Source organism: Acinonyx jubatus, chromosome A3, assembly GCF_027475565.1.
Source record: "Acinonyx jubatus isolate Ajub_Pintada_27869175 chromosome A3, VMU_Ajub_asm_v1.0, whole genome shotgun sequence".
In the NCBI taxonomy this organism is placed as follows: domain Eukaryota; kingdom Metazoa; phylum Chordata; class Mammalia; order Carnivora; family Felidae; genus Acinonyx; species Acinonyx jubatus.
Genome location: NC_069388.1, coordinates 15,887,271 through 15,915,120, shown reverse-complemented (window position 1 = coordinate 15,915,120; position 27,850 = coordinate 15,887,271). Strand labels below are relative to the sequence as shown.

At 49.4% G+C, this 27,850-nt stretch overlaps 1 protein-coding gene across 5 annotated transcripts in view; it reads left to right on the top strand.

The window, feature by feature from the left end:
- The window catches only part of GDAP1L1 (ganglioside induced differentiation associated protein 1 like 1), a 48,781-nt gene that overhangs the window by 16,405 nt on the left and 4,526 nt on the right, over positions 1-27,850 (top strand). For 2 of the 5 annotated variants that reach the window (XM_053199919.1, XM_015065402.3), the window contains 4 exons: positions 14,371-14,563; positions 15,592-15,765; positions 20,160-20,257; positions 21,043-21,157. In XM_053199919.1, the coding sequence (XP_053055894.1) occupies positions 14,458-14,563; positions 15,592-15,765; positions 20,160-20,257; positions 21,043-21,157 (493 nt within the window). In that variant the 5' untranslated portion in view covers positions 14,371-14,457. Of the gene's footprint in view, positions 1-5,146; positions 6,699-14,317; positions 14,564-15,591; positions 15,766-20,159; positions 20,258-21,042; positions 21,158-27,850 lie in introns of those variants that run through there. The other 3 variants (XM_027070156.2, XM_015065403.3, XM_053199920.1) reach the window with 3 other exon arrangements.

The window sequence follows — 27,850 nt, the reverse complement described above, 5'->3', positions numbered from 1 at the left end:
GGCACTGTCAGCCAAGGGCCCACCTCAGGGCTTGATCCCATGAACCGTGAGATCATGACCCGAGCCAAAATCAAGAGTCGATGCTTAACCGACTGAGCCACCCAGGCGCCCCCCACTGTTGGGATTTTTCACAGCACATTTCTTCAGGTGACTTCTAACTCCCAGGAAAACCATTCATCCTGCCCAAAACTTGGAAGCAAAATCTCCTGGGGGATCTTTACAGGCTGAAAGGATGTGCTCCACCCCCATCCCACCCCACCCCGCCCATAGCCAGGGCCCTTTCAGCATCTGCTATATATGGAGGCAGTGGTGTGTGGAGAAAAGGGCTCAGGTATATCTGGGGATAGATCAGACAGACCTGCATCCTGACCCCAGCTCTGCTTCATCCTAGATGGTGACTGGGGTCAGGCAGTTTGTGTTTCCTGAACCTCTGTGATCCCATCTGTCAGGTGTGGACATTAGAACTCTTCTCATAGGATTTCTGTAAAGTGTCCGGTGAAAGGACACTTAGACCATGTTAATTCCTTCTCCTTTCCCAGGCCTGGCTTGCCCCCGGGAGTGAGGGAGAAATCAAGCAGTATCTTTGGAAACAAAAAAAAAAAACCCCAAACCAACTTCAAATTATTTTTAAAAGATATAAATAAAGTACTTCTATTGTAGCTGTATTAGTCTGCTTGGGCTGCCACCAATTAGGGTGGCTTAAACAATAGAAGTGTACTTTCTCACAGTTCTGGAAGCTGGAGTCCAAGATCAAGGTCCCTGTAGAGTTGGATTCTACCTCTCTTCTGGCTTATAGACAGCCCCCTTCTCACCATGTCCTCACAGGGCCTTCCCTTGGTGCTTGCTTGAGGAGATTGTGATCCCTGGTGCCTCTTGCTTTTGTAAAGGATTGGGGCCCTACCCCTATGACCTCCTTTAGCCTTAATAAGCCCCTTCATCACCAAATACAGTTACATGGGGGTTTTGTGGGGGGACAATTCAGTCCATAATAGAAGGAAGACTGGAAGATCCAACAAAGAAAAAAAGAAGCACGCGTGATCTCCTGTTGCCCGTCTCCACTCACTGTGATGTAAACCACTTTTACTGACTATCCTTCTATAATTTATATACTTTAAAATTTAATTGTATGTATTTTTTGGCAACCTGCTTTTTCTTCTTTTTGTGTTTTAAATATTATAGTAAGCTAAACTAAATAGAGTTTTTAGAATAGCTTATATAATTATAACCTGTTTTTAATTGTAACCTTTAAGTTGTAACCTTCCTCATTTGGTAGATATAAATTATTCCATGGTATGAACATACTCTAAGTTATCTAATTCCCTATTGTGTGGACACTTAGAACTCCATTTTCTATGGACTTGGATGTTAGCTCTTGACCTGGGCTAATAACTTCATTCACCTGAGCATCAATGTCCCCATCTGTGTTATCAAGATAGTAACGATACCACCTCAACTGAGATAATGACTAAAAAGTGTTTAGCACAGTGTCTGGCACATGGAAAACCCTCAAAGCTGTTACTATAATAACATACATATTATAATACCAGTGGTAGACCCAAATGAAAAAGTTCCGTCAGGCTCTCCATCTCTCTGTGCACTGAGTTCACATTCAATGGCAACCCCTTGATGGCTGAGTCCATCCCTAGTTCTCACGGAAGAAGGGCAGAAGCAATCCCATCACTGACAAGGAACAGCTAGTCTCCAGTGTGAATTCATGCACTGGACTGTCAGTATATGTATTTCAGGGTTCTTCAGATTCCCGGCACCCAAACTGAATGTTACTTTCCTGATTCAAACTCTCCAGTGACACCCCAGTGCCCTTAGCATGATGTGATAACTCCTAAATGTGGCTTACCAGGCCTGGCATGACTACTGAGCCTCAACTGTGACCCCTGTCTCCAGCCAGATGAACAGCCACGGGTCCCTGGAACACCCCACCCTCTCTCTCACCTCTGGGCTTTGTCCCTGCTCTTCTCTCTGCCTGGAACACGCATCCCTTTCCCCATCTTCTTGTATCTGGCTAATTCCTCCTCATTCTTAAATTCTGTACTTAGATGTCCTGAGTAGATGCTGACAGTGACCTATCTGTGTCCCCTACTTTCACCATTTCTGTGCATACCAGCTGACCCCCAGGTGGCAGCACCCACATTTATGGTCTGAGGGCTTTTCGTAGACACGGGAACCCACTCTGCTGACTGCGGGGCAGGCCTGAAGTGCTGGGGAATCAACACTCCCTGCAAGGAACAGCCTTCTAACAACGGATTGGCAGGACTCGGTGCGTAAATACCCTGGCTGTCTTCCTCCTCGGGAGGGGCTTTACACCAGCCTCAGAATTTCGCTGCGGGATTAAGTTCCAGGTGCCCATGGTGCTAACTTGCTTGAACATATACCTTCCAAGGCTGCCTTTCTTGTCTGTGTCATCCTGCCATTGCCCTCCCAGAGTTTCCTTCTCCCAAATTAACTGGTTGTCCTTGCATTCTTGTCTCAGGATCTGCTTCAGAGAAACCCATACTGAGAGCCATGGCTCCTGAGAGCCTTTCTTGGCAAGTGGGACAAGCAGATGTCCCTCCCTGACTCTACCACAGCCCCAGTCCTTACCTTAGCACAGCACTCGTCACATTGTGGTATAATTGCCCGGGTCCCCACAGAAACACAGACAATTCACTGGGACAAGTTAAAATGGATGGGAAACATTTGAAAAGATGGTCAACTTCACTTATGACTTAATGAAACTCAAAGAAAGAATGCCAGCCGATAAATACACATAGAAGGGCAAAGTAGAAAATATTTTTACAGCCTCTCATAACTGATTCAGCCAAGGACCATCAATGGAGGAGAAACCGGATACCCATAAGGTCCTGATGAGAAGAGGCAAAATGGGCATTTAAACATGGAGAGGGGTGGTCACCACCTCAAATCCAACTTGGCGTCATTAATAGCGGGACAACAAGACATCGTGGAGCTCCTGACACAAGGCAAAATGAAGCACATGGCACCACCCACGAAGGAATGATTAAATGTTTGCCCCAAAATGCTTCACCCGAATCTAGTCTTCCCTTTAGACCCAAGTACTAGTTTATAGGAAATACAAGGGAGAGTATGACAAGTTAAAGGGCAGAACAGTGACCAATCAGACCCCCAAGTGGAACATTCTACAGGACACCTGGCCTAGTCTCTCTGTGAGTTAACACCGTGGGGAAAAAAAAAAATAAAAAGAAACAAGAATCATTCTCCAAAAAGAGACTTGAGAAGTAACAACAGAATTCATGGCATGGTCCTTGACTGGATCCTGGTTCAAACAAACTATGAAGATCATTCTGGTACAACTGGAGAAATATGAGTATGAACTAGATATCAGGGCCTTATTGTGAATTTTTTTAATGTGAAAAATGTGTTGTTTATGTGAGAAAATGACCTATGCTAGATATAAATTATGTAATACTGAAGTATTTCACCAATAAAGTATCATGATGCCTATAATTTGTTTCAAAATACTTCAAACCCTCCTCCCTTAATTAAACAAACATGGCAAGCTTTAACCAATGATTATATTCAGGTGATGGATATATGGGTGTTCATTGAGATGTCTTGTTTGCTATGTCATATGTTTGAAAATTTTTTATAATAAAAACTCAAAAAGGAAAAGCAAATAAAAACTGTGATACACCATTTTTTACCCAGAGATTCAAAAAGAAACAAAAAAGTTTAACAGTATGCTGGGTTGGAAAAGTGCAGGGAAATGGCCCTTTTGTGGATTCTTAGTGGGGAGTGTAATATGGAATAGCCTCTTCCGAGGGGACTTTGACAGAGGCAAATTCTTTTTTTTTTAATTTTTTATTGTTTTTTTTTAATGTTTATTTATTTTTGACAGAGAGAGCATGAGTGGGGAAGGGGCAGAGAGAGAGGGAGACACAGAATTTGAAGCAGGCTCCAGGCTCTGAGCTGTCAGCACAGAGCCCAACATGGGACTCGAACCCAGACCGTGAGATCATGACCCGAGCCGAAGTCAGACACTTAACCAACTGAGCCACCCAGGCGCCCTAAGAGACAAATTCTTTGGTCTAGCAATTCCACTTATTGGAATTTGTCGTATAAATTATACTCAAACGTGCACATATCTGTATGAATAAGGATTTTTACTGCAGCATTGTTTTGTGTGTGTGTGGTTTTTATGTGTGTGTGTTTTGTAAGTTGGCTTTACCCCCAGCGCAGAGGCCAACTCAGGGCTTGAACTCTAGACCCTAAAGTCAGACCTGAGCTGAAACCAAGAGTCAGAGGCTTAACTGACTGAGCCACCCAGGTGTCCCTGCAACATTGTTTTTATAACAAAAGATTAGAAACAGCACATGTGGCATAGGAGTTGTTACATTTATTATGGCGCGTTCATACAATGCAGACTGTTAGTATGGGCTAGATCTGTGTTGATAGGAAACTCTTTCCAGATATATTGCTAAGTGAAATATGCAAAGAGCAGGTCAGTGTCTGTCTTATTTTTCACTGCATTTCTGGTACCACTGAAGTGACTAGCACACAATGGGTGCACAATGAATATTTGTTGAGGGAAGGAATACACATTTGAGGTGTAACTGCTGTGGCATGGACACCTGTATGCATTCAGGTTGAAGACCCAGATAGAGACTGTGGGGCATCCCAGTAGGGTGCGGGGTCATGGCTCTGGTGGTATAAGAATTCACCCAAGGCAGAACAAAAGAGATAAAAGTTTATTGAATACACTGCAAGGCAGCACTTGTGAGACAGCAAAGGGGAGACTGCTGAGAGGTGGTGGCGAGGGGCTAAAGTTATAGGGTAGAGTAAAAGAGTTATGGGGATGTATGCAATTGTCCTTTTTGGGTAATCTTAGGAACTGTGCCTGGTTGCAATTGGTCTCTTAGGGCCTATGGCTATTTCACGGTGGCTTGTTTAATGAACCTGTTTGCATCAGCTCGGTGGTCACTCTTTTTGTGACCCTTTTGCCTTGCTCTACATTCCATTGCTCTAGTCTGTTGCCTAAAAGCAGCCTCTACAGGGACCAGATTTTTCACCTTGATGGAATATCTAAGGTCTTACTTCCCTGAATTCAGACATTTGAATTTTCCCTCAAGACACACCATATCCTTCTTTGTAAAACCAAATCATGAGCAACAATATACTTGGAGGAAAAAGAAGGAATAAAAATTTCCTGAAAGGGTGACAAAGAAGTTGCCGAACCAGGGAGGCTAATGTGGCAACTGGGAGTTAATAGAAAATGTAGCTCCAAGCCTCCTGGCAGCCAAAGCAAAAAAGGGAAACCCATGGACCACAGAACTTTTGTTGTCTGGTAGAAGGAAGGACACTGATTCCTCAAGAGCCATGCTCATCAATCTGAAAGGAAGATGTGCTAAGGAGTCCTTGCTTGATAGCATCACATGAGGGAGGGAGGGAAAATTGAGAAGCCTATCTCCCTGGTGCATCTATTTGTTCAATGGTAAATAAATTAAAACAATATTTATATCAAGGGAAGCACGGGTGTATTAGGGAACTTTCTATGAAACTCCCATGAATATTAAGCATAAACTAAGTGACAGCAGGGCATTACAGGCTTTCTTGGGCTCCTGTAGTTGTGCCTCAGTCTCCTGGGTGAAGATGTGACCTTGGACCAATGACTTGACATTTCTGAGCCTCGCCTTCCTCCTCTAGTAAAAATGATTATTGTGCAGATGAATGAGATGATGCGTATAAAGTGCTTGGGTTGATAAAAAGCTTGCTGTGCTGTTGTTTATATCATTATCGTAGTATCATGACCTTATCACTAAGAGCATATATTCTGGGGCCAGACAGGCTGGGTTCGAATCTCGGCTCCACCGCTTACTAGTTAGGGGACCTTGGGCAAGGTCACTTAGCTTCTCTGTGCCTCAGTTTCCTCTTCTGTAAAATGAGGCTCATAGGATTATTGTGAGGACTCAGTGAGTTGATGGTTGTAAAGCCTGGGCACACGGCAAGTGCTATGTAAGCGTTTGCTCTATATTTCATAGTTTGTTCCCCTCTGCCCTTAGAACCTTCAGGAGAAATGCTAGGAAACAACAGCTCCAAAGAGAGAAAAGCTATTTCCAGACACTGATTTATACAAGGAATGGGTCTCTATAACACCAGGTGTCCTAAGAGGTATTTGCTTTTGGAAGACTGAGAGTCAGAATGCGTTAACAATGGTGGAGTCTTGGCAGGTGGCTGGCCAGATATGAGCTATTTGGGGGACATGGCCCATTCTCCTGTGGCTCCTCCACCCCTTCCACGGAGCCTGACGGAGGGGACTGGTAGCTTTTCTAGCAGGGGCCAGGGGCGTCCCTAGGGGAGGAGGAGGGAAGGAGATCCCGGGATCCCCCGCGCCCCTCCCCCACTTGCCCAGCGAGTAATGACATTCACGGAGAGGGGAGGGAGGGAGCGAAGCAGAGGGGCAGGCTCGGCGAGGCCATGTGATGCTGGGCGAGAGAGAGCCGCCGCCGCGGAGCCTCCTTCTTTCCTCCCTCTGATTCCGGGCTATCATGGCGACCCCCAACAACCTGACCCCCACCAACTGCAGCTGGTGGCCCATCTCGGCGCTGGAGAGCGATGCGGCCAAGCCGGTGGAGGCCCCCGACGCGCCCGAGGCGGCCAGCCCCGCCCATTGGCCCAAGGAGAGCCTGGTTCTGTACCACTGGACCCAGTCCTTCAGCTCTCAGAAGGTAGAGCCCAAGGGAGCAGGGGAGCCGGATGCACCCAGTAGCGAGGAGGCTTGGGGGAGGGGATTCAGGAGGAGGAAGGGGTCCGAGGACCTGGTGAGAGGCTGGAGGGTGGGATGTGGGGGTTCGGGGACCCGGAGGATGGAGGATGCTGGGCCGCTCTCCAGGGAGGTGACTGGCGCTGTCTTGGGCCCCAGGAGCACCGTCCCCAATTCTGGGAACATCCATTCTGCCTCTTTCCCTCCCAGAAAGACCTGGTCTGTTGGAGGGCTGAGAAGAGAGACAAAGACAAGGGGAAGGGAATGGGCACTGCTGGGAAGGCGGCCTGTTGGAGGGGGCGGCTGCTGCGGGAAGGGAGGAGGAGCGCTTCCTGGGATCCAGCCTCCAGCCCCGGTAGCCCGGTTGTGGGCCTCCCTCCACGCTGCTGTCCTGGATACGACAGGCCCTCCAGATCACAGCTTCTGCCCAGCTGGGAGCCTTCCTCTGGCTGGGGCTTGAAGGGTCTGTCCCTGGTCCTCTCCCGCACCCCCACTTATCTTGAGCTGAGAAAGGAGTTAACCCATCTCCTGAGGCAAGCTCAGTTCGGCCCCTAAAATCTGTTTTGCTCTTAAAGACAGAGAGGGCCCCTCAGCGCCTTCGCAGACCCAGTTGAGCTGGGTCGCAGTTGGGAATCCAGCCTGATGCTGAGTTACCAGGGTTCCCGCTTCCTGGGGGCGAGGGCCAGGCACCGCGCCTGTGACAGGGGCGCCTCTAGGGGCGCTATCTCCCACCCTAGGCGGCTGTCCGTCAGTGGGGCACGAATTCAGCACCATGGCCAGGGCCCAACAACGTGTGCTGCTGGGTTCCAAGTGGCACCCATTGTCAGACCCTGGGATTCCTCTTCTCCCTGGGAGATCCTTTTGTTCCATTCACTCATTTTCCAGATAGAGAAACAGGTTCCGTAAGGAGAAAGGGTCTTGGAGCCAAAAGACTTGGGTTTGAGTCTTGGTCCAGGCTCAGTTCATCATCTGGAAAATGAGGTAACAATAATTATAATAATAGCAGCTACTTCTAATTCCCAGCCCTTCTCAGAGTTGCTGAGAGAGTTGTTGAAAAGGCAGTATAACTTCGTGTTCTAGACTGGCAGTACTCAAACTTGAGCATACATTGGAATCACTGCATGGTCCTGGTTAAAACACAGACTGCTGGGTCCCACCCCAGATGTTCTGATTCAGCAAGTCTAGAGTGGGGCTCAAGATGCTGCATATGTCCAGCCAGCTACCAGTGATGCTGATAAAGCTGGTCCACTGATCCCCCTTTGAGTAGCTCCAGTTTAGAGTATAGACTGAGGCCAGACAGTCTCCAGTGGAAGAGCCATCCTCCCCAGTAATTCATTGTAAAACTTTAGACAGGTCGCCTTGCCACTCCAAAGCCTCAGTTTTATAATCTGTAAAATGGAGCTAATGGCAGTACCTTTCTCAGAGGGCTATTTTGAGGGTGAAATAAGGTGACACAAAAGAAGTGCTGATGGCAGTGCCTGGCACAGGGTCAAGTTTCTGATCATTATAGGTGTGATATCACCACAGTGCTAGGTGAAGGAGGGGTCAAGTTAACCAGGGCCACTCTGGGACTCATCTGTAAATTTTACAAATGCCTGCTGAGCACCTACTGCATGCCAGGCTCTGTGCAAGTTGCTGGGAGTTTGGAGATGTATTGGACTGACGTCCAGATTTCAGAATACCTTCCTATCCAGAACCTCAGGATCCAGACCCCAGTGATTGGGACTGGACAGGGGACAGAGGGATGGTACCTTCCATTACCATTCCCAAAGGGAGCTTCCTGCTCCTCCCCTTGCCCCCATGGAAGATTTCCTATTCAGCCTGCACTCAGGGCTCAGGTAGCCCCTTATTCAGGCATGGGACTGCTCACTGCAACCTCATTTGTGACCAGGCCAGCCTGGGAATCCTCCTGCCTCCCCGTCCATGGACTTCCCGTTGCCTAGGGGCCTGTGGTGGGTTCTAGAGACAGTGTATCCTGGTGGAAAGGGCATGGGCTCTGCAGTCAGATGGTCTTGGATTCCATTCTCATCTTGAGTGCTTACTGGCTGTTTGACCTTGGACAAGTCACTTAACCCCTCTGTGCCTCAATATCCTCATCTGGCAAAAGGGACTTTTGCATCCAACCCTGCCGAATTCCTGAGGGTTTGAGAGGACATGGACATATGTTAAGTGTCTGGCACATAGTAGGAGTTTAGCAGGTGAGTTTCCTTCCTTTCAGTCCCAAAGGGCCCTGCCTGCATTCGGGGAGCAGTTCCCCTTTGTGGAGCATCTGAGAAGCCTGTCCTTAATGGTACATGAATAGCAGAAAATAGCCTACCCCCAAGAATGGCAGTGGCTCCATGGGACATCTGGGGACTATTCCAGAGCTAGAGGGCAGTAGGACAGTGAGGGGAGCCAGAGCCCAGACTCTGGGGCCAGACAGCCCAGGGTTCAGTCTCAACTCTGCCACTGACCAACTGAGTAATTCTGGGTAGGTTGCTCAGCCTCTCATGCCTCAGGCATCACGTCTGTAAATTGAGAATAATAACAGCACCTCCGGGATAGGGCTGTTGTGAGGATTCAGCAAATGTATCCATTAAGTCACCTAGAGCAGCACCTGGCACACAGAAAGTGCCCAGTAAGCGCACTTACATTTACTAGACAGGAGAGCAAATCCTGACTGTTCCACTTCCCACTGCGTGACTGTGCACGTGTCTTCACTTCTGTAAGTCTCCGCTTCCTCCTGTGTTCAAGAGGAATGGTTCCTACCTCAGAGGGCTGTGAAGACTGAGATCATGCATGGTCACACACTTCGCACAATGCCTTAAAAACGACACACTAACAGTGAACTTTCAGGCACCATCATAAGTGATCATTTGAGGCCACAGGGTTCAAAGGGGGTTCTAAATGCAAAGTGTAGATGTTAGCTTGCTTCTGAGGCTGTTTCTGGCCCCCCAGCCACCTTCTCCTTGGCTTGGGGGTGGGGAGGGGGCAGAAGGGTGAGACTGGAAGGGGCAAGAGTCAAGACACCAGCATCCAGTGCTGGCATTCTCATTCACCAGCTTGTGGCCTCAGGTAGTTCCTGATCCCCTTTGGTCCTCAGTTTCTTCCACATGAAAATGGACTACATGTTGATACAACTTGAATTTCTCCCTCCCCAGGCAGGAAGAATTACCCTGTCTCTGTGTGTCCCCATCCCTCTGAGCATCTTTCTGTCCTCACACCAGGCAGTTTTTCAAAAACCAAGATTGCTATTTACTGGCTGTGTGACTTGGGACAACTTAGCGCTGTCTCTGTGGCTATTTCCTCTTTTATAAAACGGGCGTGATACTAGTACCTACCTCATTAGGCTTTTTGTGAGGATTAAATTAATTAATACACATAAATGTCTTAGAGTAGCGCCTGGTACAGAGAAAGCCCTTTTTGGGAGTTAGCTATATTGTTGTGATTTCCACCAAGGTGAGCCTCTGAGAGCCGTCCTTGGCTTCCTGCAACAAGCTTGGTTCAAGTTTCCCTTATTCCATCCTCTCAGGGTCTGCCCTTTTCTTGGAGGTAACTTTGGGGAGAACCTGGCCCAGCCTTCTGCCCCCAGGAGTGAGAGGCCCAGGTCAGGGTCCTGTCAGAAGACAGTCCTGACACCCAAGACTGAGCAGGTCTTCCAGAGGCCCCTCTCAGACATGGCAGGAGGAAGTGAGAATGGAGGGTGATCTCTACCTCCTACCTGGGCCTTGCCTTTCAAGCTCTTGGGCACTGGCTCCTAGCCCTGTCCACGCTGCCCTTGACAATTTGCCCCACCCCCACCCCCAGAGGCTCACAGGTGACAACTGCCGACCTCCCCATTCTTCCCAGAAGCCTGCAGTGGCTCGCCAGGTGCCTCCAGGAAAGAGCCAGAATCCTCGTCATGGCCTCAGGCTCTACCTCAGGATCCTAACCTTCTTTGGGTCACAGACCCCTTCATCAATAGAGGGGAGCCTGTGAACCTTTCTCAGAATAATGCTTTTAATGAAATAAAGTAAAATACATAACATTACTAGAAGGGAAGCCAATCGAAGTATAGCTGTTGACATCCTTTTAAAACAAATTCATTATGCAATAATATATGTTTCTGGATTAACCCATTCTATAACCTTACCTGGTAGCAGGACTGATCACTGTAGTGTCGAAGTCGTGATGAGTGTAACCGTAGCAATGTGAAGTGATGAAAGTATCTGATGCCTTGTGGTGACAATATTTCAGGCACTGCGAACACTACCATGCTTTGTCGCCTACACTCATAATTGAAGAAAATGATAACTGTCAGTATGAGATTACTGAAAGTAAACATGTGATTTCCCCATCTTAGTTCAAGGAGCCACGGAATTTATTCACGGAATCTGGGGTCTTGATTAAAATGTCCTGTGCAGGGCCTCATCCCCTCTCATCTCCCCGCCCACCCTGTTCCAGCCACACTGGCCTCCTCATTGTGTTTCAAACATGCCAGACACGCTCCTGCCTCAGGACTTTTGTGCTGACTGTTCCCTCTGCCTGGAACTCTTTTTCCTCAGATCCCTGTGTGGACCCCTCCTTCACCTTTATTAATTAAAAAAAAAAAAAAAAAGGATAAATACACTGAAGCTCAGGGACTCTTAAGTGTCTTTTACAAAGTCATACAACAACTAAATGGTTGGGCGCAGACTCCAAGCCAGCCCATTGCAATTGCCTGGTGAGGAGGGACAGTCCCGACTCTGAAGCACCAGTGAGCTAATTCCATGCACCCGCAGAGAAGATGGTTTGCCCAGGGGTGGCTGATGTCTGGTCACACTGAGTGGTGACCACCAAGGCTGGTCCAGCCTCCAGGGTGCAGAGAGGCAGATGGCCTTGGTGACTGCATGCCCTTCCCCTGGACCTGGCTTCCTCCCACACTCCCCTCCCCCGCAGGATGGCACATGGTTCTGGCCTGCAGCTCCGCTAAAGGAGAAAGTCTCCTTGGCCGCCTGCCGGCCTGACCCTGAGGCAGCTCCAAGCAAAACTGTTACATCTCTAAAGATAGTCCCCTCCCCAGGCACTAGCCCCATCTGGCACCCTCACTAGAATTCCAGGGCAGGACCTGGGAGTGGTCCTAGGAGCAGGTGCCCTGCCAGGATGCAAGGCCAAATGTCCGGACCTGTCAAGGACAGAGGCCTGGTTTGGTTTCTGTTTCCATCCATTCAGCAGTCCCAGCTTGGCCTGGAGGCTGGATGGCTGGGCAGAGCGCGATGGTTCAGGGCCAAGGATGCCAGGATGGGCCGGAGGAAGGGAATGGGCAGTTCCGCTCCAGCCAAACTCCAGCCTTGATGGCTCTGGGGCTCCTCCTGGGCTCAGGCAGGAGAACATACACATGCACACTCACCTACACATACACACAAGGACACACACTCACACGTGCATATGCACGCTCATATCCACACTAATGCACACGCACTCACACAATGCTTTAATACTCACTCAGACACTCATCCATACTCACCCGCACTCATGAACACATGCACACACACACACACACACACACTTGCACACTCATGCAGTTGCTACTCACGTTCAGGCTCACACACGTATACACTCACACACCCAGACCCAACAGATGCCACCCCCGGTGCTCTCTCTCTGCCACAACTCCTCCGCCTCTCTTAGAATCAGCCATTCCTCCCACTGTCTCCTGTGTGGTCCGAATGTAGCGTCAGCTGGCAGCAAGGCGCTCCTCCAACGTGGAGTCCAGCCCTCATTCTACTCATGATTAAAAGGAGGCTCGGGAAGGAGCAGTGACACTCTAACATCACATAATAGCATTGCTGTGGCAGAGCCAGGGCGAGGACCTCCCAGCCCCATCTGTAGGACCTGCTTTTGGCTAATGGAGCAAATGAATCTGTGAATGAGCATTGGGGGTTCAGGGGCTAGTTACTTCTTCCTCCCCACATGGAAAGAGGTGTTCATGTTAGCTGTGAGGGTTGGGCATGAAGTACTCTAGGATACCAATCATGATGGTGAGTGTGTGTGTGTGTGTGTGTGTGTGTGTAATAATGATGGTAGAATCCATGTATTAACCTCCCGTGCTGGGACTTTATCCATATGATCCCATCTCAACCTCATGTCAAGCCTGAAGGAATGGATTACATTCCTCATCTCATAGAACCTAAGGTTAGAGAAGTCAAGTAACTCGTCCAAGATCACACAGCAAATAAGCAGCAGAGCCAGGCTTCAAGTCTAGATCTGTCTGCTTCCAGAACCTGATCTCATGCAAGTAGCTAAGACACAGTATGCCTATGGGGTGCCAGGCACTGTTCTGTAGGGACTAGTGTATCTAATCCTCACAGCAGCCCTCTGCGGGAACTGCTAGTGGGCTCTCATTGGACAGATGAGGAAACTGAGGCACACAGATGTAAAGCCAAGTCACCCAGCAAGTAGGTGCCAGAGCTGGGATTTGAAGTGACAGTCTGGCACCGAGTCCAAGGTCCGACTATGACACCATGCTGACCCTTCTGAGTGCTTAACTCCTGGCATCTGGGAGGGAGGCTGCGGACATCCAGTCCCAAGAGCTACCAACCAAGTGTGTGTGGGGACACTGATGCTCAAGGAGAACCACTTTTGCTAGGCTCAGGGATGCCCTCCCTTCCCCCTGCCCTGGAGCCTTTGGTAGAGTCGCTTGCCATCTTTTTGCTGGGGAATTTGGACAAAAGTCATCTTTCTGAGTCTCAGTCCACAAGCAGGGGACAGTTGGACCACGTGATCTCTAATTATCTTCCAACTCAGAAATGTTGGGCTGGGTCAGGAGCAGGCCCCAGCCTCAAGGCTCTCCATTAACTTCTACCAGCTCAAATATTCATCTGGGACCCCCTAGAGACATAGGGAAAGACTAAGGAGGGGGCAGGCCCAGGATTCCCTGAAGGTGCCCGCAGGAGTCAGGACCCACTGTTTCCGGTTTCAGGTCTACTGCTAAATTGCTGTGTGACTTTGGGTAAGTTACTTGCCCTCTCTGGGCTTTGGTTTTCTCATCAAGAAAAACAGGGAGATAGCCTCTATTCTACCCTCTTTGGGGAAACTGTTGTGAACAACAACCAGATGGGAAAGTGTCTGGGGGCAATAAAAGGCTCAGCTGATGTTGGCAAATTATTTTCCACCTTGCTTTGTTTCCTAAATAATTTGAGAAATATTGCTATCGATCATGTTGATGATAAGAATTCCTATGAATTTCCTGGCCAGATGTACCCCTGGAGGCCAGGCTGAGTGTCCAGTCATAATAGTGAAACCATGACTTGAGTGCCATCTATGTGCCAGACACTGGCGTGGTACTATTAATACTTCCGTTTTGCAAATAAAGAAACTGAGGCTTAGGAAGTTTAACGAATCTGCCCAAACACACACAGCAGAGCCAGGAATCCTATCCCAGGTATGTCCAGCTGTGAAACCCAGTCCCATAACTATGAGGGAGCCCTGCCCCTTGGCCCCAGATAGGGCTGTGTTCCTCCCACCAAGAGGCGCCAGGGCCCTGGGAGAGTCCACCTGCCCAAAGAATGAGCAGGAAGCAACAGTGCCCCCTCCTGTGTGTGACCTCTGACCTCCCTTCCCACATGCCCCACCCCACCTGGGCAGAGTGTCCCCCGTGCGTCCACCCGCCTTCCCCGCTCTGACCCTGGCGCCTGCAGGTGCGGCTGGTGATTGCTGAGAAGGGCCTGGCGTGTGAGGAGAGGGACGTGAGCCTGCCGCAGAGTGAGCACAAGGAGCCGTGGTTCATGCGGCTCAACCTGGGGGAGGAGGTGCCCGTCATTATCCACCGGGACAACATCATCAGTGACTATGACCAGATCATCGACTACGTGGAGCGGACCTTCACAGGAGGTACGGCCGCCACACCCACCAGGGCTCAGCCACAGACCCCAGGGACCCCACAGAACCTTGGGGAGCCTGAGGAAGCTCACTGGGACTGTGGACAAGATCCAGTCTCCCCCAAAAGGAAGAGTGGGATGGCAGACAGGGCTCAGATGCCCACCGCCCCCAGGGACCACAGGGCCACAGGTATGGCCACGATCCTTGGGATGCTACAAACCCTATCCCCAGGACTCCAGGGAAAGGGCTGGCCCAGACATGGCCCTAGGAGCAAGGGGGCTACAACCTCCGTCCCCAGGAGCTCTGGAGTCAGAAGCATGGCCACAGGCCCTCCAAGCCCCCGGGCAGGAGCTGGACCCAGACCATCCTAGTCACCAGGAGGGGCTCAGGCCTTCTGGGGATGCCAGGGCACAGGCAGGGCCCAGCCCTCTGAATCCCTATAAGCATAGTTAGGGCCATGGACTCCCCAGGAACCCCATAGACCTGGCCCCAGGTGCCCCGGAACACTGCAGATGTGAGCAGGGCCCAGACACCCTGGAACACCACAGGATCCTATGTCCTCTCCTGCCCTCCAGCCTTCTTCAGGTTCAGAAGCCCACTGCCTATAGCAGGTGCTGCAAACCACAGCTGAGAGGGGTCCAGGGCCCAGACATGCACTGTGGAGAAAGAATACGAATTAGTTGCCAACAATTAAGGATTAAGGAGAGTTCAGTTTTAAACATCCAGGTTTCTGGCTTCTCTTGAAGCCTGCCAACACTGGGCCTAGAGACTCCCATCGGGCAGCTCCTCAGCAGACAGCTTGGCAGGACTCCAGGGAGGTGAGGTAGGCAGGCAAGACCACTAGGATCCCCTGTCAGCTGGGGGGAAACTTTATCACAAGAGCCTGGGGAAAGGGGTGGCACCTGGGCCATGACAATTGGGGTTCCAGCACACCGGGGTTGAAGGACAGGGTGCCAGAGCCCAGTCTGTCTGAATGAGAGGGGTAGGGGGCCGGGGCAGGACCCGTTGCCCCCCAGCCCAGCCCCGGCTGTGCCCCACAGAGCATGTGGTGGCCCTGATGCCTGAGGCGGGCAGCCCACAGCACGCGAGGGTCCTGCAGTACCGGGAGCTACTGGACGCGCTGCCCATGGACGCCTACACGCACGGCTGCATCCTACACCCCGAGCTCACCACGGACTCCATGATCCCCAAGTACGCCACGGCTGAGATCCGCAGTGAGTGCCATGGGTGACCCCTCAACGGGAGTCCTTCCCCTCCTCCACATCTTCTCCCCACTGTGTGTCTCTAGCTCCCCCTCTTCCTCTTATCCTTCCTGGTCTCCCTCTTCCCATCCCTGCCTCTGTCTCCACCCCCTTTCTCTCTGTCTCTGTTCATCTCTCTGGCCCTCGCTCTGGGTGTCTCGTGCTCCATCCTCTGGCTCTCTCCCTTCCTCCCTCCTGCTTGCCTTCTCTCCACCACTCTCCCTGGCCGTCCATCTCATTTACCCGCTTTCAAACCAAAATGTCTCTCCCTCTCTGGCCGTCTCATTCCCCTCTCCTGCCCCTCCTCTTGTCCTGCCATCCCATACAGAGGCTGTGGGCTGTCTGCCCTCCCAGAGGCTTGTCTTGTCCGTGGAGAGCTGGAGCACATTTGTACTGGAGAAGTCCCAGCCCCAGACACCTGGGGTCAGGGCCCAAGGAGGTCAGGACTATAGCTGGTGATCCAGGGCAATGAGTGACTTCAGGGTTGGTGTCACCAAGGAAGGCTGCCCAGATATGCAAGGCCCCTGTGAGGTCTCTTGTTTCTGATTGAAGCATCACCCACGTCCTGTCCTAGCTGCTAGTCTGGACATGCCCATAGCCTGGTTCATCTTTTTGTTTCTAGCACCTGGTCAATGGGGGTTAGATTAAATCAGATTATCCATCAACAGTTATTTACAGACTTTGGTCCAGACCCTGTGCAGACACCATGGGATCCTATAGACAGATGAAGTGTGATGATTCTAAGTAGATACTAGGTACTTAGTTAATGGTCACTTCCTCCCTCTCAAAGGAGTGAGCTGTTGTTTAAAAGTGGGAAGGGGCAGGTTGTGGAACTTGATTTGTCCCTTTAGAGTACCCTTGAATAAGACCTGGAATCTATCAATATCATCTTGTCTCCATTCAGTCAACACTTATGAGGTCTCCTATGACCCAGGCGCTGGGCAGGGGTCTGGGGACCGATGGGGACAGACACAGCTTCTACCATCCCATCTGTTCCATCACAGATAAGCAGAAAGACAAGTGGCCAGGTAATTGCAGTGTGGGACTAAACACATTTGAACAACTTCTCAGGAGGACAGTCTGGCACCCTATATCAAACACAAAAAGGCCCACACCGTGGAGATTATCCTGCAGTTACACTTGGATGTGTGCACCAAGAATCACCATTGCAGCATAGGTGGTAATAGCAAGAAGTTGGAAATAACTCAGCAGTGCATGAGTTGGGAACTGGGCAAAAAAATTCTAGTATTCCCACAATAGAATACTGTACAGCTGTTTTAAAAAATGAGTATAAGGGATGCTCCCTAAGATATGTTAGGAAGTAAGAATAAAGGAAGGCAAAACAAATGCATCTAGTGTGCTATCATTACTATATTTAAAAGGGCGTTAAATGGATACCCAGGTGCTTGCAAGCACAAAGATACACGAGAAACTGCCAATAGGGTTTGCTTTCAGGAAGCAGAACTAAGAGACCACAGACTGAGGGGGGAGAGATTTACTTTTCACTGCACATTCTTTAATATTTGAATTTTTAAATTTTTTTAATGTTTATTTATTTTTGACAGAGAGAGAGAAAGAGAGACAGAGCATGAGTGAGGGAGGGGCAGAGAGAGAGGGAGACACAGAATCCAAAGCAGGCTCCAGGCTCTGAGCTGTCAGCACAGAGCCCGACACAGGGCTCAGACTCAAACCACAAGATCATGAACTGAGCCGAAGTCGGATGCTCAACCGACTGAGCCACCCAGGCGCCCCTAATATTTGAAGTTTTAAACAAGTATACATGTATAAACTGTTCAAAAACTAATTGGTTAAAAATTTTTTAACCAAAACCAATCAGTGTTATGGTAAAGGAAGCATGGAGGCTATGGGAAGATGCCCATTCCAGCCACTGGGGGCCTGGAGGGCTTCTGAAATGCAGCAACATCCAAGGATGACCAGGAGGTAGAAGGGGAGGGAGAACCCTTTCAGGTTGAGGGGGAGGAGAGGGTGTAGTGTGCTCAGGGAACTGAAGGAAGTTCAATGTGGATGAAGTGTAGTCCGAGGCAGGTATGAGTGGCCATGCTGTGAGTCTGGGGAGTAGGCCTGACAGAATTGGAATTTTGCCCAAAGAGCAGTGGAGAGACAGGGATGGACAGTGACATGATCTGATGTGCATTTTACAAAGTTCCCTCACTGAGTTAGGAGGTCCTGGCTGTCATCTAGGTGAGCAATGACGGTGGCCAGGACTGGATGGAGGCAGTCCCTAAATGCTTCTGGGGGCTGGAGGCACTTCCTCATTCCACCCTGAGTCATTTAAAGGAGCCTAGAAGGCAGTGAGGGGTCCAGAGAGGCCTACCCTGCTCCTTCCTTTGAGAAGAGACAAGAACTCAGGGCCCCAGCCCAGCTGGGAGAGGAGAGGGATCAAACAGGATGTAGCAGTCATCCTGCAGTGACCCCTCCAATCAGTCCAAGGTCTTTCCTTGGCTTGGGTTGCCCTTCTAGAGTCTAAAGAGAGCCATGTGTACAGCCCTGGATGACTGGAAAGAGAGGAAATGCTATACTTGACCTTCACATTCATAAAATATCAATGAGATTTAATATAGCCCCAAAGCTGGAAGGTCTGGGAGCATATTTACTGGTTTTTGTATCAGGCCAGGAGATAGGGTGGTAGATGGTGAGACGTCAGAGGGCAGTAGCTGAACACCTGCAGTCACTCATTCACTCACTCAGTTTATTCATTCTATTCTATTCTATTCATTCATTCATTCATTCATTCATTCATTCAACACTCACTAAACTCTTGTTCTGTGCCAGGCCTGTACTGTGTTTTAAGGAAACGCGTGAATCTGACATAGCCACAGGTATCTAGAAACTCAAATTCTAGTGGGAGACATATACATTCAGAGAGAAGTACATCAGAATCTCTGTGGATAGCATTACAGGGTGTGAACTGCACAAGTCCAGGGGGCACTTTTTGCACAGATTGGAATGTGAATGGATTGGTGCAATGGCATCTCTGATTACTATATTTGCATTTTTTGGCAGAAATCTGCACCATGGACACTGAAGGACAAAGGCATTGAATGGTCAGACCTCTCAAAGGATCAGGATGGGATTTTTGGAGGAGGTGATCTTGTGCTGGATCTAGAAGGGGATTTTCAGGAATACAGGAGAAAGCTATTCCAGAAGGTAGAAGTAGTGTGAGCAGAGGCCCTGAGGTTTGGAATGGTCTGGCACATTCAGGCCAAGCATTTGGGTGGATGAAATGTTTCCTCAGTGAAAGGTGGAGTTGGTGAGAAGAGAGGAGAGGGATCCTGCTGGTCTTTTAAGGCACGTTGAAGAGTTTGAAGGTTATCCAAGGTCAGTGAGGAGCCAGAGTGGGTTTTAAGCAGGGAATGGCATGGACAAGTGTGTGTTTGAGGAAGACCTCTTCAGTGTGAGTGGGAAGAAGGGCACAGAGTGGAGAGAATGCCAGTGCCTGGGGCCAGGTCAGAATCATCCAGTCTGAACTAAGGGAGTCAGAGGGTTGAAAAGGAGATGTTAACTATGGGAAAGAATAAGAAGGAGGAATCAATAGGACCTGGGACTGATTTTGTTCAGGGAGGAGGTGAAGGAGGAATTGAAGGCAACCCCCAGGCATCTGGCTTAACTTGGTGTGGGGGAGGGGTGCTGCAGTTAGGCGAGAATGCAGGCGAGGAGCAGGGGGAGCAGGGAAGATGGTGAGGTCTGTTGGGTGAGGTTCAAGGAGCCTAAGAGATGGCTAAGTGGAGTTGGGGCCCAAGGGAAAGGACCAGGCAGGACTGGGGCACCACTCTCCACCTGACTCACCACACCCCAGACTCATTGGCCAAGAATTCTGGAGAAACCCCACCCCAATCACAGAACAGACCCTAGGATCTTATCCTGCTTTTCATTTACTAGTGTGGGATATTTAGCCTCTCCGAACCCATTTCCTTAACCACGAGAAAGAGTAGGGGGTGGCATGCACTGAAGCATGAGTCTGTCCAGGTTTATAACCTATCCATTTCTGGCAAGCTCCCACTCATTCTAGAGTAGTCCCCTCCTCAGTGGGGTTTCTTGATACCTTGTGTCCCAGGCAGGTGGCCCTCTATCCCACAGCATTCTGTTCACCCTTCATTGCAGATTGATGGTGCTGTATCCTAGAGATTTCTTTGCATGTCTGTCTCTCCCACTAGCCTGAGCCTAGGGCAGGATGGCATCTCATCCATCCCCGGGTTCCAGCCTGTTGTGCCTACCAAGTGTTGGCTGTCCATATTGTTACTTTTCAGACCAACGTCTGAATGGAATCTACTCACAAGTTTGTGGAAGAAGGGCTGGGGGTGGCACTGGCTATCAGAAAGATGGGACCTTCCTTATTCTCTCCCCAGGACATTTAGCCAATGCCACCACAGACCTCATGAAATTGGACCATGAAGAGGAGCCCCAGCTCTCTGAGCCCTACCTTTCCAAACAGAAGAAGCTCATGGTGAGTGCTTCCAGACCTGCTCAGTTCCACTCCCCACTATCTTTCCCATGGAAAAGAACAAAGGCACGAGGCTGGTTCAAAGTAGAGGATCAGCTGAGGACATGAAATGAAAACAACACTGGCTTGTTTTTCCAATTCTGTCTCCTCTTGTCATTTACTGGCTACTTGACCTTGGGCAAGCCACTGTCCCCCTGGAGCCTTGGTCTCCTCATGTCTTAGGTTGTGTCCCTAAGAGCAGAGCATTGGATGGAGGTTCTTGGATAAGAGTGACATTGAGGGAGCGTTCTGAGGAGAACCCTGTAAGGGTGGGAGGGATAGGAAAGAGGGAGGGGCCAAGTTCACCTCTGCAGCACGAGTGGCACCACAAAGTTGATCCACCCCAAGGCAAGGGGCAAGCCTTTTATACTTCTGTATCTGTCAGTCAGTGGTTACATATTGCCTGGCGGGGGCTTGAGGGGCCTGTATCTCCAGGCAGCTTTTCTTTGGCTGAGAGTAATTCTCAGGAGAAGGGGCAGCAATGAGCTCCTATCAATGAACCCTTACAGCAGTTGGTATATGAGAGTGTCAGTCCTGTGAAAGAGGTCTGGCCAGGACAGCTGAGCTCAAGGGGCCCTGAGCACCAGATGCGGGTGCTTTGTAACCATGGGGCACCCTCTACACTGAAGGGGATGTTTGGAGGCTGGGTTTGCCAAAGAGCGTCTGGGTCAAGCTCCTTCAATCCCTGGTCACCCAGGCTCAATGGAAGCCAACTCAACTCCTCTGGCTCCTGCCTGTCCTGTCCCCAGGCCAAGATCCTGGAGCACGATGATGTGAGCTACTTGAAGAAGATCCTCGGGGAGCTGGCCATGGTGCTGGACCAGATAGAGGCGGAGCTGGAGAAGAGGAAGCTGGAGAATGAGGGTGGGTGCCAGCTCTGTCTGGGGTAGGTGGGTGCTGGAGCCCATCCGGCCCACCTGACCCTGTTTAGTTCCAGCCCCTTTATCCCAAAGATGCCAGAGGACCTCCCAGGTCATTAGAATCACGGGCCATGGAGTCAGATACACTTAGGTTTAAGTCCTAGCTTGACCACTTGGTAGTTAAGTGATCATGGGTCAGGTACTTCACCTCCCTGGACCTCAGTTTCTCATCTGTATAATAGGGATAATAAGAAGACCTGCCAAAAGCGTTGAAATGTTACATGAAATAATACACGAAGAATGTTTAGGTTAATGCTTAGCACACAGTAGATGCTTAACAAAGATTGATGAAGATGATAATGCTGGTGGTAGTTGGTGGTCAACATGACCCACCACATCCTCTTGCCTTCCCCTGCTCAAGGATGCATTATGGCTCTTTCTGACCTTGATCTTTCTGTTTAAGTGGCTCTCTGGACCCTAAGTGTACAGCCTCTTTCCCATCTCCACAACTTTGCTCCTGCAGCTCTTGCAGCCAGGAGTACAGTCTCCATGCCACTCTGCTCCTTTCTCCTTTTATGTGCTGTCTTTGCTACTTCTCTTCTTCAAATTTGATTCCAGACCTTCTCGTCTTGCTCTGTTTTAGGCGACCTGTTAGTCTTGTCTCCTCAGCTGTGCTAATTTATGGAGCCTATGCAACATGGAGTGCTACACTCACAGCTTCACATGCACACCCCATCTAAATGGGAAAACTGTGGGGCACAGTGCTGTAACAGATGGGTTTAGGAGCACCTGGCTGGCTCAGTCGGTAGAGCATGCAACTCTTAACTCAGGGTTCAAGCCCCACATTAGGTGTAGAGATTACTTAAAATAAAATCTTAAAAAGAAAAAAAAAAGAGAGATGGGTTTAGAGTCAGGCAGGTTTAAGTTAGAGTTCCAGCTTTGCCGCCTGTACTGTGTGACTTGGACAAGTTGTTTTCCCTATTGGAGCCTCAGTTTCTTCATCTGTAGAATGGGATGGTAAGAACACAACGCCATCTTGTTGGACTCTTATAAAAAGTAAATGCACTTTGCACATTGCCTGGAACATGCTAGTTTAAACATATAACAGCTAACGGCATGCACATTCTCCATTTGAGAAAAATGAGGCTCAGAGAGATACGTGGACGTGCTCAACATCACACCACTCATAAATGGCACGGTTAGGGCAAGAACATGTTCCCTCTTGACAGGTCCAGTGCTCTTCCAGCATCTCGTAACTGAGGCAAGCACAAGGTACACATAGATACCTAGAGTCCTGAATAGGGACATTGCCATGAGTTCTAAAGTCAGGGCCCTAAATCCTCTGTAGAAAAAAGCATGGCAAGGCTTAGTAATGAAACTAATATACACATCTCAAGAAGGGACTTTCTCCTTCCTGTCAGGGAAGGTGCTTAAGGGAGCCCTTACAGAAGAGTGCTCAGAGGCCAGAAGGCATGGTGTTTCTAAGACTGCCTTTGGGGTCAGACAGAATTCTAGCTCTGCCATTCTCTCATTGGTCGACCTTAATTCTCAGGCACATCTTATATATTCATGGGTTAATTTGCTTGGCTGCCATAACAAAATCCCATAGACTGGATGAGTTAAACCACAGAGATCTATTTTCTCACAGTTGTGGAGTCTGGAAGTCTAAGTTCAAGGGGCTGGCAGGTTTGATTCTTCTGAGGCCTCTCTTGGGCTTACAGAGGCTTTCTTCTGTGTACACACCCCTGGTGTCTGTGTGGCAAAATGTCCTCTTCTTACAAGGACACCTCGGATTGGTTAGGGCCCACCCTGATGGCCTCATTTTAACTTACCTCTTTAAAGGCCCTTTCTCCAAATATAGTCACATTCTTAGATACTGGGGATTAGAGCTTCAACATATGAATTTTGGAAGGACACCGTTCAACCCATACTGCTTTCATCTTTAACAACACTTACTGTGTGTCGAGTACTATTCTGTTTCACATAGTTTAATCCCCATAGCAACTTTAGGAGATAATATGAGTAACTACGATGAAGAAACTAAGGCACAGAGAGGTTCAGTAACCTTCCCAAGGTCACACAAATAGAAATGGGGGAGCCTAGATTTAAACCCTGGCTCCCAGAGTCTGAGTTTTTAAGCTCGAGCTCTGCCACTTCTTCTGTGATAAAATGAAAGCCTATTCACAGGGCTGTTGTGCGGCTCAATGAGAAAGTATGTGAAAGGGAATAAACACCTGGCCTGACACACAGTATGGAAATGTCCACAAATATTAGCTGCTGATATGATCAAGGGAGACACAGAGTGTGACCTAGTTGGAGAGCAGGGTTGATAGTCCTGGAGAACAGCTTTGGATGCTCAGGTGATCCCTAGATTGGAAGCCTCCTGACCTCAGTCTCTGTGTTCGTCATGAGCTCTTCCAAGAGGAGGCAACATTGTACTGCTCCACGGCAAGATGACTGGGGCTGTTCCAGATGGGGATGTTGGACAGTCCTGTGTCCCTCCATGGCTGGGGGAGGCAGCAAAGGTCCAGGAAGTAGCTGGGCCCACATGGTCTCTCACTCATTCACCCACTGGGGCATCCCCAAACTTCCCTGGGGGGATCACTCATGCCCTCCACTTGTCCCCTCGTGAGGCAGAGCCTAGGGTTGGGAGGTATTATAATGTCACAGCTAAGACCCCTAGCATGGAGCCAGATGACACTGATGTGGGTTCTTGATCAGCTGTCTCCTAGTTCTGTGACCTTATGGAATTCACTTCACTTCTCTGAGCTCTTCTACAAAATGTGGGTAATAATAGAATCCAACTCACAGGGAGGTTGTGAGGGTTCATAAAGATAATGAGTATTGGTCACTCTCCACATTACCTGGCTAAAAGTAAAATGTTCTAGAAATAGCAGTTTCAAAAATAATTACCATTACCATTCTTTTCATTCATTTATTGTAATATTTCTTGGACACCTACTGTGTGCCAGGTCCTGGGGATAAAAATGCAAGAAAAAACAAGATATTGTTCTTGCTCTCATGGAGTTTACAGTTGTATGGAGAAGAAAGACATTAATCAAATAATCCCATCAGTAAAAACAGAATTGTACACAGTGGTAAGTGTTAAGATTGATAATGAAAAGAGCAGGGAAAATCTGATAAAGCTTCTCTGAAGAGGTGACATTTCAAATAAGATTTGAAGGATATGGAGGGGCCAGCCTTGTGAAGAACCAGGACAGGTGTGTCCCACACTGAGGGGATACCATTGCAGTGGGTGGGGCCGGGGGGAGAGCTGGGAGCTCTCCAGTACTTGGCTACTGTGTGCTGAGTAATGGGGAGAGTGGCATGAGTGAGGTTGGAGAGAGCCAGAGAGATGCAGGATAATGGACCTGTATTTAGAATTTAGAATGTACCCATATTTATATTTTATTCATATTTAGAATTTAGATTTTATACTATATACAAATCCATCCAATGGGGAATCCTTGGAGGGTTTTGAGAAAGGGATTGTATCAGTTAGCTTTTGCTGCATAACGAATAAACTCTAAATCTGAGTGACTTAAAAGAACCTTTTATTTGTTCATGATTTGTGCTTTGGCAGTTTGGGCTGGGCTCAGCTGGGATCGCTTGTCTCTGTCCCACATGCTGGTGGTGGTATCACTCAGGTATTTGTGGCCATCTGGCAGTCAGTGACCTCCCTGGCATGTCTGGTGGCTGGCTCGCTGTTGGCGGGGCCAATGGGAGTAAGTGGGCTACATGTTGCTCATCGCCCAGAGGCTAACCCAGGCTCATTCGTATGGTGGTGGTCAAAGCCATTTCTGAGCAGCGAGGGAGCAAAGGCTCAGCACATAAACCCTTTTCCAGCTTCTATTTGTGTGGAATTTACTAGAACCCCGTTGGGTAGAGCAAGTCTTGATTAAAGGGGTGAAGACTCTGCCTCTTGTTGGCAGAAGCAGCAAAGCCACATGCACACAGGATGGGGGAAATTGGTGGCCATTGTTGCAATCCACCAATGGTGAGGTGTTCTGACTTTAAGGGCACTCTGGTTGCTGTGAGAATGGATTTCAAGGGAGACTGATGGAAGGTTGTCACAGCAGCCCAGGAGGGATGATATTAGCCTGGACTGAGGAAGTGGCAGGGGTGATTGGGAGGCATGGATGGACTTGAGAGGCATGTTGGAGACAGAATGAACTGGAACTTGCTGAATGGTCGAGTGAGGTGGGAAGAGTAAGGAAAAGGATGACTACTGGGTTTTGGTCTGAGCTACTGAGTGGTGCCATTTCCTGATACGGGCAAAGGAGGCTGAGTGTTCAATTTGAGGCACAGTAAGTTCAAGATGCCTTTCAGACACCCAAGAGGGGGTGTCACATAGCCATTGGTATTCTAGTCTGCCTTGTAATGGAGAGGTCGGAATCTGAAGAGAGATTGGTGAGACTCCAACATATATGTGGTATTTAAAGCCATAGAACTGGGCAATTCATCCAGGGAGACAGTGGAGAGAGACAAAACAGAGGAGTCAAGGGCTGATGTGTCCTTTTGCTGCACAGCAAATTTTCCCTGAATTAGGGGCTGAAACAGGAACAAAACCCACATGTTTTACATCACACATTTTCTGTGGCTCAGGAATTCTGGAGCAGGGTAGATGCTGGTTCTAATTTATGGTTGCATGATGCAGGTTGCACTCAAGCTTGGCTGGGGCTGCAGTCATTTGAGCTGGAGACTCCACTTCCCAGATGGCTCAGTCACGTGGTTCTTTTTTTTTAATGTTTATTTACTTTAGAGAGAGAGAGCGCGAGAGCGAGGGGAGGGGCAGAGAGAAGGGGGACAGAGGATCCAAAGCAGACTCCATACTGACAGCAGTGAGCCCAATGTGGGGCTCGAACTCATGAACCATGAGATCAGAACCTGAGCCCAAGTCAGACCAGGCGCCCCTCGTTCACATGGTTCTTAACTAAAGGTCTCAGTTCCCCACTGGCCATTGTCAGGAAGCCTCAGTTCCTCATTACCTAAGCTTCAGTGGGGCTGTTTGAGATTCCTTACAACATGGCTGATCACTTTCCCCTGAATGGGTGAACCCAGAAAGAGAGAGAAGCAGCCACAATGCCTTTTATCACCTACTGTTGGAAGTCACTGTCACTTCTGTCACATTCTATTCACTAGAAGCAAGTCACAAAATACAGTCCATATTCAAGGGGAGGGAAATTGGGTTCCATCGGAGAAGTATTGAGTAGTTCGTGAGCGTATACTTTTTTTAAAGTTCACGTGCTTATTTTTGAGAGTGAGCATTTGCATGCAAGCAGGGGGGGACAGAGAGAGAATCCCAAGCAGGCTCCAGACCAGGAGCTTGAACCCACGAACCGTGAGACCATGTCCCAAGCTGAAATCAAGAGTTGGATGCCCAACCGACCCAGCCTCCCAGGTGCCCTTTGTGAGCATATTTTTAAAACTACCACACCTGCCCTGAGATCCCCCCACATCAAGGAGAGGGTAGAGGCAGAGGAGCCAGCAAAGCCGACAGAGAGAGGAGCCAGTGATGTAGGACCCTTGTGTGAATGGAACCCAGAAAGGATTGTGCTTTAAGGAAAGAACAGTGTCGAGCCATGAATTTTGTCTCATGGCTGTTGGCTGTGACCTTGCCAAGGGCAGTTTAGTTGGAATGTGGGGGCTGAAGGCTAAAGAGTAAACATGAGGTGAAGAATGAAGACACCTCTTTTGCGACATTTAGCTGTGGGAGTAAAGAGATGGGATGGTGCCTGAAGAAGGATCCGGGGTGAAGAGAGGAATCTTTTTTAAGATAGGTGATCCAAGGGGAACCTGGGTGGCTCAGTCGGTTGAGCGTCTGACTTTGGCTCAGGTCATGATCTCGCGGTGCATGGGTTCGAGCCCCACGTCAGGCTCTGTGCTGACAGCTCAGAGCCTGGAGCCTGTTTCAGATTCTGTGTCTCCCTCTCTCTCTGCCCCTCCCCAGCTCATGCTCTCTCTCTCTCTGTCAAAAATAAATAAACATTAAAAAAAAAATTTAAGATAGGACATCCAAGAGCATATTTTCAAGCTGGTAGAAGTAACCCAGTGGGAGGGAGAAATCAGTGCTGCAGGATGGATGGCACCCAGTCCAGGAGGGGACACTAGGGACCTGCTTCAAGGCAGGGGCCCCATAGGAAACAGGGCACCTCGAATCAGGTAAAGGTGAAAAGCACTTAATCAAAGGACTATTTACAAATATGTGGGCAGGATGCAGGAAGAGCACAGGGACAAATGCAGTGCCCTGGGCCTGAGGTCGCGAGGTCGTGAGGCGTGGGAGCAGCTTCAGGAACCTGGACAGAGAGGCTGTGTGGAGAGGGGGACCCCCTGGCAGGAGCTGTGACCTTCAGTCTGTGGACACACCCAGTCCGTGGCGATGCACAGAGAGGACACTGAGGGAAGCAAGACTCTGACCTCACTCTCGCCCACCCTCCCATCTCCTGCCTCTGCTCCCCAGTGGCTGGAGCCAGAGGACATGGAGCCCCACCGGTTTTTCCATCAAGTCATTCTCCTGTGGCACAGAGCCTCGCGGAGAAGGGAGGAGAGTAGGTCTGGAAGGCAAAGGGAAGATGTGTGGCCTCGGACGGGGGGTGGGGGGCAGAGACCCACAGAGGACCTGGCCACGAGAGGAGGTGGCTGGCGCCCTCCACCGCGGGGTGGCCCAAGGTAGTGTGCATGTAGGTGACTGGCTTTG